The sequence below is a fragment of the Anabrus simplex genome, chromosome 1, assembly GCF_040414725.1.
Source record: "Anabrus simplex isolate iqAnaSimp1 chromosome 1, ASM4041472v1, whole genome shotgun sequence".
Classification (NCBI taxonomy): Eukaryota; Metazoa; Arthropoda; class Insecta; order Orthoptera; family Tettigoniidae; genus Anabrus; species Anabrus simplex.
This window is the reverse complement of record NC_090265.1, coordinates 359,825,713-359,838,062: the sequence shown is the minus strand read 5'-3', so window position 1 is coordinate 359,838,062 and position 12,350 is coordinate 359,825,713. Positions and strand designations below refer to the sequence as shown.

General features: G+C 35.8%; 1 protein-coding gene across 1 annotated transcript in view; it reads right to left on the bottom strand.

The window, feature by feature from the left end:
* Positions 1 to 1,312: 1,312 nt before the first annotated feature.
* The window catches only part of LOC136856795 (lachesin), a 136,883-nt gene continuing 125,845 nt past the window's right edge, over positions 1,313 to 12,350 (bottom strand). The window contains exon 7 of the mRNA XM_067134907.2: positions 1,313 to 10,248. Within this exon, the coding sequence (XP_066991008.2) occupies positions 10,227 to 10,248 (22 nt within the window). The 3' untranslated portion in view covers positions 1,313 to 10,226. The remainder of the gene's footprint in view (positions 10,249 to 12,350) is intronic.

Below are 12,350 nucleotides of genomic sequence, written 5' to 3'. Positions count from 1 at the left end.
ATTTTAAACAAGCGTACGATTCAGTGCAAAGAGGAAAACTACTCATCGAAATGAAAGCCCTTGGTTATCCTGGGAAGCTGATTAGGTTGGTAAAAACAGCTTTGAGTGGAAGTAAATCTAAGGTATGCGTACAAGGAAAAGTATCGCGAACCTTCGACGTAAAAGTGGGTTTGAGGCAAGGAGATCCAATGTCTGCTGTCCTCTTCAATATTGCTTTAGAAACAGCTGTGCGTACCATCACTGCAAATCGTGACAGGAACATATATCATAGACTAATTCAAATATTGGCATATGCAGATGATGTGGCCATTATTTCTCGTACAAAGAATGCACTTCTCGAAACCTATGAAGAATTGGAGAGGGGAGCACAGCAAATTGGCCTGGTAGTGAATAACAACAAAACTAAGTTCCTAGTGAGTTCCAGATCAAGTCAACCTCTAAATGCACTTAGGTGTGGAGAAAAGTGTTTTGAAAGGGTACAGGAATTTAGATATCTAGGCTCTCTGATTACTTCACAAAATGAAACAAAAAAGGAAATACATTCTAGACTGGCTGCAGGAAATCGATGCTATGCTGCCTTAATTCCAACATTAAGAAATGAACAAATATCCAGGAAAGCTAAGTTGACCATTTATAAGACTGTCATTAGACCCGTGGTTACATATGGAGCTGAGACCTGGGTATTAAATAAAACAGAAGAATATAGGTTAATGACATGGGAAAGAAAGGTATTGAGGAAGATTTTTGGGCCAGTTAAAACTGCACTGGGATGGTGTATTAGATCTAATCAGGAGCTTAGAGACCTGTACCAAGAGCAGGATATAGTATCTTTCATGAAGACTGCTAGAGTGCGTTGGCTAGGACATGTCCATCGAATGGAGACTACAAGAGAACCTAAGAAAGTGCTGGAGGGGCATCCAGGTGGAAGACGATGTAGTGGTAGACCAAGAAAGCGATGGATAGAAGAGGTGGAGGCTGATCTACGTACCATGGGAGTCCGGAGATGGAGGACCAAGGCAATCGACAGAGAGCTTTGGAAGAAGATTGTTGCGGAGACCAAGGTTCTGCAAGGACCGTAGCGTCAAGGAGTAAGTAAGATGTTTCATTGCTGTATCAAGCTAGGAACCACAGTATCATGGCTGCATGTGATAATACCTGTCATTGTATAGTTGGACTTAGGATTTTTCAGCTCGCTATCACTTTCTGTGTCGGCACGGCAAGTGTACATATTTTTAGATTACACATGGCTAGGAGAACTTCCACTCTGCCCCCTCCTCATACTGGCAGGAGTAATAAAAGACCTAGACAAATATTTAATTCCATTTCATTTATAAACAATTTTTTAATTACATACACATTATTGACAAAAATATATATACATGTAATATTGTGAATAAAGAACACTCAATCTGGAATGTAAGGTTTAAGGTACTTCTTTTTCCTTTTTTAAAATCTTTCATTTTGTAGCAAAGTGATATGCCAAAAATTGATAAAACTCAGAATATCAAATAGACAAATGACATGAGTAAATGTAAGAACTACTTAACATGACCCTGGTTGTTATATTTATAATAAAAAACCCACATGTATTATACTAGCATTCCATGCAAATCTACTTATCACAAATATGGTGCAATACAAAGAATGCAAGTTTTATTTGTTCTGAAACAAATATTGACAACTAAAATGTCAGCTGCCTTTCTACATTTCATGAAATATTCACAGATTCTTAACAAATGCCACAGTATATCAACTATTAAATATGAATAAAAATATACTTTGATGAAACAACTATTTGAAATCTTCCCATTACATAAAGATGTGCTAACCCCTACAGTAACAGTTACTGTACGTTTTAGATACATCCAAATACATGTAGTCTTTAGACCTCCAAATTGGACATATAATTGTCATATAATAACAAAAATATACATGTCTTAAAAAACACAAATTGACTTACTTGCCACAGATCTCTTGTAAGAAAATAAATATATTTGAGAAAAAAGTTCAAAAACAGTCAACAGATGCAATAAAGCCTATCTGTTTACAACTCACCACATCAATCAGATCTAAGATGATATATATATATTTATATGATTTTTGTGACTATCAGCCACAATATGATATAACACAATAAAATGGTTTGTAGAAAAATGGAAGAAACAGGCATGGAACAAGAGTCATATAAAATAATCTAGTTGTTAAATACTAATTTTGGGGCATACAATCAATATTATTATATCCTAACAAAGGATCTAAAGGCATATGTATATCCAATGGTCTATTTAATAATACTGAGATAGGCTGCATAAATAATTCTCAAATTAAAGGAGATGACTGAAAGCCTTCCACAGTTCCTTAAATTTTTTCACCTTAACAGCAATATCTTTTTTCTTTCCAAATTTCCCACGTTTTGATTTTCCGTGTTGATTTCAAATACTTTCTCATTAAATTTCATTTAAATTTTACCAATCAAGGTTCCAGACATTCATTTCCTCATTCAATTAGCTTCCACAGAATGTAAGATGTAATATACAGTACAGGAACCAATATTAACTACCATATGTATGTCGTTTTTTTAGACTTATTCTTTGAAGCATCTGTTTTGAAACAACAGTGAACAAAATTAAAATTGGGGTGCAGTTCCAAACACATCACTTTTTTTTGTGTGTGCAGAATTTCTTGTAAGAACACAAAAGTCAAAGTTTTTATGGATGAAAAAAAAAAAAAAAATAAAAAGCAAAAATTGGGTAAAGAAAAGAACTTCACAGTAAAAATTTGAAAACAGATTTGGAGAAGGAAAGCTTGGGAATAACTAGTAATTTAAATTCCTTTTGTTCCATTTCATTTCTTCCACAATTTGCATACAAAATTCTCATAACTTTCTTTTGTTAACATTATGGCTCACATGGAGTAAATATTAATAAATGGAAAGGAACAAATTTTAAAACAGAAAGGATTGGAGAAGGAAAGTTCGAGAATAACAAGAATTTAAGTTCTTGTTCCATTTCATTTCTTTCACCATTCACATCCAAAATTCTCACATTTTTTTTTAACATTATGAATCACCTTAGGAAATATAAAACATCAAAACAGAGGTACCTTTTAGCTGGAATGTTACTGATTACAAATTCAGTTCATTTCTCTCTCATATTCTAATCAAAATTCAAAATACAACACATGCTAGTGTTCATTTCAGGTCTTGAGTTTATACTTTAAGAAATAATAACTACACTAAACATGCTATAATGATGAAAGAGACATTTAAAAAATTATCATCATTGAGCTGCAGTTTGAATATTAAAGGGTGGACAATCCTGAACTTTACCAACTTTGGTATCCTGCCAGAGACAAGCTTAAACATTCAGGCAGGCTTCATTGATTTGCCAAGTATCAGGCTTTTCCTCAAACTATTAACAGAGACAAATGCTGACAAGAAGTAAGCTGTGACACGAAATGGAAAACGATCAAGCAGAGGCGGCTTTTTATCATAGAGAGAACAGATTCTGTCTAGATTAAATGGTATTATATTGCTGTTTTATTCTACAATTATAATATCATGAGTATTAACTTAAATGAACAAATTTAGTGCAAAAAAGGTTTTTAGTATCTGCCTCTTTTCATACAGATCTAACACCTGCTTAGTTCACTATTAATGACATAATTTGAATCACCTGCATTTTACGAAATAATAACTAATAATAATCTTGGCTTCACTATGTGGCACATGAGTATTGTTACTTAGAAAAAGGGATAGGGAGACAACATCATGTTCTGAATCAGACTGTAGTGTAGTGTAGTAGGACACCAGCTTCAAATTATACGAAGGGGGTTTGAAAAGTCCGTGCAAAGTCCGAGAGATGGCACCATCGGCGCGTATCAAGGTCATGTTTAGTTAGTAGTTGAATGAACGCAGTTTCAGTCATATTGGTCTATTTCTTTGTGTTTGGCATTCGTGTGAATCAAGGAAGTAGAGTGATTTTCAAGAAATGGACGAAAAAGAATTTCGTGTGGTGATTAAACATTACTTTATGAAAGGCAAAATGCCTCAGGAGACTAAAGAGAAGCTTGATAAACATTTTGGTGACTCTGCACCTTTGATTAGAACAGTTTATAAGTGGTTTCAAAATTTTTGGACTGGCCATATGGTCACAAGTGACGCTGAACGTTCTGGACGGCCTGTGGAGGTTACGAATCCAGAAATCATTGATCAAATCCACGATAAGGTGATGGATGACAGAAGAGTTAAGGTGCGTGAGATTGCTAGTGCTGTGGGCATCTCAACTGAATGGGTACATAATATTTTGCATAAACATATGGACACCGGCAGTGCCAATGCACCATGAGAGACTGTCTCACTACCAAAAATTGATGCCTGCTTGGCCATCAGATGATATAGATGTTGATTCCCATAGGGAATCTGAAATATTTGTCCCGAATGAGTAAATTTATGCCCATAGTGCAGTGACACTGCCAGTGGCTTCAAGTGGCCTATGCAGTGGCCTCCACGGTATGCACTAGTCATGCATCTTGGTAGGTGTGCTAGGTACCAACCGACGAGCCCGACCTAGCACATGGGGGCGAAACGCTGGCAACCAGGAATTAGTTAGCTGGAAAATTTATAATGTCCAATAAAGGACCATTTATATTGGTATTATAAATTTACTCATTCGGGGCAAATATTTCAGATTCCCTACGGGAATCAACAACTATATGATACATTACTATACTCCTAAGACCAAACAACAATCTAAACAATGGGTTGCCAAGGGGGAATCTGCACCAAAATAGGTGAAGACTGTTCCTTTGGCCGGAAAGGTTATGCATAGATATCAAGGATAATTTAATAAAAAACCACCTATTCAATACTTTCCACGTTTAATGTGGTTATTATCTACATGATTTTATGTAGACTTATTTATGTCAGGTACATGTTTCACCCATTATTTTTGTAACGGAAAGGTTATGGCGACTGTCTTTTGGGATTCGCAAGGGATAATCCTCATCGACTGTCTGGAAAAGGGTAAAACTATTACAGGTGCATATTATTCATCGTTATTGGACAGTTTGAAAACCGAGTTGCAAGAAAAACGCCCGCGAATGGCCCAGAAGAAAGACCTTTTCCATCACGACAACGCACCAGCACACACCTAAGCAGTTGTGGTCGCAAAATTAATGGAAATACGATTCCAACTCATTTCACATCCCCCCTATTCTCTAGACTTGGATCCCTCAGACTACTATTTGTTCCCCAATTTGAAGAAATGGCTGGTGCGACAAAGATTTTATTCAAACGAGGAGGCGATTGCAAATACTAATGGATATTTTTCAGACTTGGACAAATCCTATTCGGAAGGGATCAACAAACTAAAACATCGTTGGACGAAGTGTATAAGCCTAAAAGGAGACTATGTCGAAAAATAAAAAAAAGGTTTACCCCAAACACGGTAGTTTTTATTTTTGCATGGACTTTTCAAACGCCCTTCGTATGATCATCAAATTATAATCATCAATGGTCGATGTAGTCAATGAGAAATTGCTAGATACTTCTGAAGTACTTGATAAGTACAAACAATTACAGAATATATATGACAAACCAGAAATTACAACATGTGACTTCCATCTACAATAACACACTCATAAATACAATCAGGAAAGTTACATACAACAATACAAATCTTAGCTTCAAAAACATTTATAGACATTTATTACCAATTACCAATGCATTCAATAAATCACTGAGATGTCGGTTTTGGCTCAAAAATATATATTTGCTTTTTACGTCACACCGACACAGATAGGTCTTATGGCGACGATGGGGGTAGGGAAGGGCTAGGAGTGGGAAGGAAGCGGCCGTGGCCTTAATTAAGGTACAGCCCCAGCATTTGACTGGTGTGAAAACTGGAAACCACTGAAAACCATCTTCAGGGCTGCAGACAGTGGGTTGAACCCACTATCTCCCGGATGCAAGCTCACAGCTGCGTGGCCCTAACCGCACGGCCAACTCGCTCGGTAACATATGTATCAGAAACAAACGTATTAATGTGAAAAGAGGGCCATGAAAATTATTTTCTATAACAGAATATAGACCACTAAATTCAAAAATTCATCAAAGTTGTAGTTAGGGTTGCCAACTATCCTGTATTTCCCAGGAATTGTTGTATTTTAGCTTTTTTTTTTTTTTTTTTTTTTTTTCAGATCCTGTGTCCCGTATTATTTTGAATTTATCCTGTATTTTTTAAGTTTTGCAATGGTAGTTAAAAAAATTATTTATTTCGCATGACATGCCACAGCTTTCCCTACAATCTCTGGTCCTGTGGTGAACAGATGAATAAGTAAAGAAGTAAACCGGCAACAGCGCCTTATGTTACGAGTCTGCTCTGCTGGTCGATGACCCAGAAACTGGACGAAGGACCACACTACACTAAGCTAGAGGACGTGAGCATTGTTCTGGTCAGATTCAGAGTTTGTGATTTCTTGTTTTAATACGAGTGGCAATGAAGGTAGGGTGAAATCACCCCCAAGGTAAAAAAGAAACCCCACCAACCTAAAAGCATGTGTGTTTACCATTCATGTTGGGAAGAAACATAATCCTGGATTTGTCCCATGAGAGCTGACTGTTTCAGAGCCTTCTGTTCTATCTGCAAACGGGAATTTCGTGTGCACATGGTGGCAATACCAACTGTTGTCAGCATGCAAGAACTACAGGTAAGCTGTTAGTTAATTTTGTAGTACCATTATTTTATTTTGTTTGGTGCAATTTAAAATTATGTAAACATGAATTTAATTTAGTAATAAATATTTTTAATATCATTAGGTCATACAAGCAAAGAGAAGAACATAAAGGAGTCTTCCAAGATTTCCAGCTTCTTTTCTGCTAGAGGTAGCTCAACCACAAGTGGATTAAGCAGAGCTGTTGCAGCAGAATTTACATTTGTGTATCACATAGGGAAAATGAAAATGGCGCATGGCTTTTAGTGCCTCGAGTGTCCGAGGACAAGTTCGGCTCGCCAGATGCAGGTCTTTTGATTTAACACCCGTAGGCGACCTGAGCTTCATGATGAGGATGAAATGATGATGAGGACGACACATACACCCAGTCCCCGTGCCAGCGGAATTAACCAACGATGGTTAAAATTCCCGACCCTGCCGGGAATCGAACCCGGGACCCCTGTGAACAAAGGCCAGTACGCTAACCATTTAGCCATGGAAACTTCAGCTACACTAGCTTGGACTGAAATATTAATGTTGTGAAGGATGTATTCAGTGATTCTAGTGTTATGGAAAAAAAATGCATTACTGGTGCACAAAAGCTGAAGCAATAGTGAAAGAAGTTTTAGCTCCAAAAAGTGTTCCAGATTTTAATTTTAAATGATCCCTATAAATCAACTAAATTCTTCGCTATAGCAAGTGATGCCTCAAACCATAAAAATAGGAATAGGTTTCAGATTGTTTTGATATATTTTGATCTTGAAATCTGAATTCAAAATAAACTTCTGGATTTTATAGAAGAGAGCAGTGAAGCAGCAATGTCTATCCATAATTTATTAAAACTTTATTTGGAACCCCATATACTTGATACAAACAATTGTATTGCTTTCTGTGCTGATAATGCCAACGTTAATTTTGGAAAGCATAATTCAGTATTCAAGTTGTTAAATGATTATAACAAACAAATCTTGAAGGCAAACTGTTTAAATACATATTTTGCTGGACTGAGTGGCTTAGACGGTTGAGGAGTTGGCCTTTTTCGTATGATGGATTTTGTAATGCAAAGGATATTTTGAAGCAATGCATATCTATCGAAGGCAATGCAAACAGAAAGTGGGTTAATGTTTTCTGTATCTTGAGAGCAAAAAATGTTCAGGTTTCCAATTTGCTGAAAGTAGTCGGGTTTGTATTAAGCACTCCTGCTTCAAATGCTGAGGCAGAAAGAATTTTTTCCCCAATGAACCATAAATGGACAGAGGTCAACAAATGTAACACACAGCTTATAAAAGCAGAACTGCAAGTAGCAGTGAATTTTAATTTCAATTGTAGAGAATTCTTTACATATGTAAAATCGAATGAATCTTTGCTAAAAGAAGCAAAGTCTGTAAATAAATACAAGCAATAATATAAAATGAAACATGCACGCACATTTCAAATTTGTAGAAAACGTTATTTGAAATGTTTATTTTGTAGGCTTCCACCTTGATCCCTATTTTCTCTGTAAAAAGTTGGCAACCCTAGTTGGAACTGGGCTTTTCTTTACATGGAAGATTTATCAATATCGTACCAAAATTGAGGCTGAATATTTTACAGAAAAAAGGTTCTATGAGCATTAGAAAGTGTCAGTCTGTTTTTATTTGAAAAGCTTTCAGCTACAAGTTTTAAAATAATTCAAAAGTAAATTTCGAAGTTGCAGATAATCACTAAAAATACAAAACCACTAATACAAACTGATGATTTAATGAACACTGCTGTGACCTATCTACCACAAAGCATTTGTAAATAAATCTCATTATAGGCATAAATGTAACTAGTACTTAAACTATTCTTAAGAGGTACCGGTACTCAAATGTTTCATTAAAGAAGAGGATTCTCAAAATTCTTCTCCAGTTCAAGAATTTTACAGGAGGGGAAGTTTGGTTTTTATGCAGGAAAGTAAAGTGGCTAAGATAACGTCAATGTAGAAAAAAAGGTAAGTCTACTTGTTTTGTGCAAAGTAATGTAAGTTCAGATAGTTTCATCACAAAAATGGCAAAATAAGCAAGACAAAAGAATGGACTATGCAATAAGAAAATCTGAATGGTGCCAACAAAGTTGAAACATGCTACATGAAATACTGGCATTTGATACAAAACACAACCGACAAATATATTGCACCCAAGCAGTGAACATTCTTTGCAACAGTATGCCTGTTTTAAACTAACATACCCTTAAGAGAGAGACATTATCCTCATTATTAAGAAGGAAGCTGTATCTCCAATCAGTTAAAACTGTACAATAAGATATGATGAGATTTCATTAATATTTGAAAATATTGTAGAAATCAACATAAAGGAATACAATTCATGCATACATTATTCAGAATTTCAGTCAAAGACTAAAACAAGAGATTATTCCCCCCATTAACAATATATATATTAAAAAAATATATCATCAATCATCACTGCATGGGAATGCAGTTTGGTTTTTATTCAGGAAAGTAGAGTGCCTATGATAATATCAATGAATAATAATAATAATAATAATAATAATAATAATAATAATAATAATAATAATAATAACAAAAAACACATAGGTCTACTTGTTTTGTGCAAAGTAATTCTATGTTTAGATAGTAATATTACAGTTCAAGTGAGGCAATGGAATAAGGCACTCTAATGGGACAAACGAATACATTAATAACAACAAAACCCATTAAAACACTATAAGTAAATGCAACAGTATTATTACATCAAAGATCTAGGTAACAAGAATTACTGCATCTTGGCAAAAGTACATATAAACATTATGCCCATTATGAAATATGAAAAGATATGATTATTTACTACTACGGTGCACATAGGGTAAGTCAAAAGAAGCGAGTGCATAATATTTGTTCAGATAAACATGCATGATCCTTGAATGTGATTTACAAAGCTCCACATCAATCTCAACAGCAAAATACCCAATAATGACTATTTTCAAAATTCTTTAAATATTAGTACGTAATATGCTTTGATTGTTGTTCTTGTCTTACAACCCAATGATAGAAAAATTTAAAAATACAGGATATACCAAAATTATGAAAAATAAAAACATAATACAACACAATATTCTTGGAAGTATATGAATACATGCTTTAAACTTAAAGAAATGGGTTAATATAAAAAATTTTATCCATGTTTTTGCAACTGCCTGCTCTAGTATGTTATGTAAGTACACAGCAGGGAAAAATATTCATTTATTTCTGCCAGTCATATTTTGTATAAATGAGTTGTAAGACTCAAATAAACCTCACATTATTTTGCATTTTCCCAATAAATTAGTCATAAAAAAGAATTTATAAAAAATAGTTTCATGATTGACCATTATAATTACACCATGAGACAGCTGAGTATAAAACTAACAAAACTAACCAACTATTTGGCCTGAGAGTAGATTGTCTAATAGCTATCGCTAAAATTCCACTGAGAATAAATGCTTCTCTGCTGATGGACAAATGACTTCCACTGTTCACCCAGATTAGTCCAGGATAATTAATATTTGGTACGGAAATTTCTGAAAGACAATGAAGTTGCTATTAGACAAAATTGTAAAATATAATGATTTGAACACAATCAGTATACAAAATGTAGCAAATAAATGGCATTTACATTAATACTGTACCATTTTCCCCCAACACCTTTAGACAAAATTAATATTTAAATACTTGTATTCATTGTGAGATTTGTCACAAACATCTTCAATATATGTCTTATGTATAGAATTGCTCTTATACTAACTCATTTGAATAACTTGTAATTTTTAAAAACAAATTATAACATTATATACAGAAATAGACATAATACTGAAGGGGTCGGGGCAAAATGGTACCAAGCAACATTTTCTTAATTTTGAGGAAGAGCGGTTAGAAAGTTTGTTCAACTCATGAAATTGTACCATTCACGGGTACGACATATTCATAGTTTTCAAAGGTTCATTAATATTCATTGTAGATTATGTACAGGCAGAATTTTTTTGGGCTGTTATATATAGGGTCAAAAGTCAATAATTTTAATACTGATGATGACTGATTGATGTTTGTTGTTTAAAGGGCCTAACATCGAGGTCATCGGCCCCCTAATGGTACGAAATAAGTCGAAATTAATAGACAACTTAAAAGTCCAAAACCTTCCTCTGACCAGAATTCAAACCACGAGGACGAAGAATGAATGGATGGACGGAATTTAAAACAATCAGTGGATCCGACACACAGTGCCTCACATGCACAGAAGTTGGCACAAAACAATAGTAGCACTGACCAAGGGACTGCTTCTATAGCACGATACTGAATCGATTATGCTTATAGTCGAAACTGGTCCAAAATCCAGGTCATCAGCCCCTCATAATGGTATTTATCACTAGGAAAGTAGAACCATGATATGTGTAATGTTGTGGAACTAAACAAAAGTAGTGGACACTCACGGTATTCCACACATTGTGGTACTATTCACAGGTAGTGTAATGCACACATGTAACACAGATGTATAGTGTTTCGCACATTGCGGCGCTATTTACAGGCAACGCAAACCTACAAAGGCAACGCAAACTTATGGTGCTCCTCACATAAGTGGACTAACCACAGGGACTTGTACTGTCCCATGGAATTCCTTACATAGTGGGAACTGAGCATAGGTAAGGCAGAGCCATGGTGTCGCTCATATAAGGGTACGAATCACAGGTACTGTAGGACCCACCTCCTGATTCACACACTGTCGCTACTAATCACAGACCTATTGCATACCTAACATAGTGGTACTACGCGCAAGTAAATGAAACCCATGGTGCTCCCTGCGTGACGGTACTAATTACAAGTAGTCTCACGGTTCATCCCTTGGTTGCCCCTTTTAGTCGCCTCTTATGACAGGCAGGGGATACCGTGGGTGTATTCTTTCTCTGCGTCCCCCACTCACAGGGGGGTTTTATGTTTGGTCCGCGAGAGGTATTTTATTTCCCTCAAGTCTGCCGGCAAGCCGGTTAGGACCCTACCCCATCCGCCACCTGGGACGCGTCACGTGGGTGCATCACCTCTCCCCCTGCTACGCCAGCGTAGTAGGTTCGTGGAATTTGAATACCATGGTCATAGAATATTGTGGCTGGGCACTTTATTGCCCCAATGGGAGTGACATTTATGTTAAGAACATGCATGATAATGAAACAATTTCTGATATTTCAAGTCTTTTAACACCACAATCTTCAGTTAAAATAACATTTCCATCAGTAATATTTAAACTAGTAGCAATGGAAATCAGGGTGGAACTGGCGACTGAAGACAAATTGAAATCAACGTAAATCTGTCGTGGGAAAAGGTCTGTTTGTATCTTCACTATGATGTTCTTTTCAGAATATGGAATATTAGGAACTTGTAAGTGCACATAAACTAAAACCACAGTCTAATATAAACAGTCGCGAAGCTCTAATAAGAGGAAGGTTCAACCACTTGACAACTGGAGCGACACTAGACCTCTAGCGACGAGGTAGAGGAAACTTGCTAGCAGACAACAGGGAACGAATTACCACTACAGTCTAAAATGGTCATAACTTCTGAACCATTCATTCAAATAATGTCCTGACAAGCTTATTGTAATCCTTACGCAATAGTGGAGGAGTACAAGCAATTT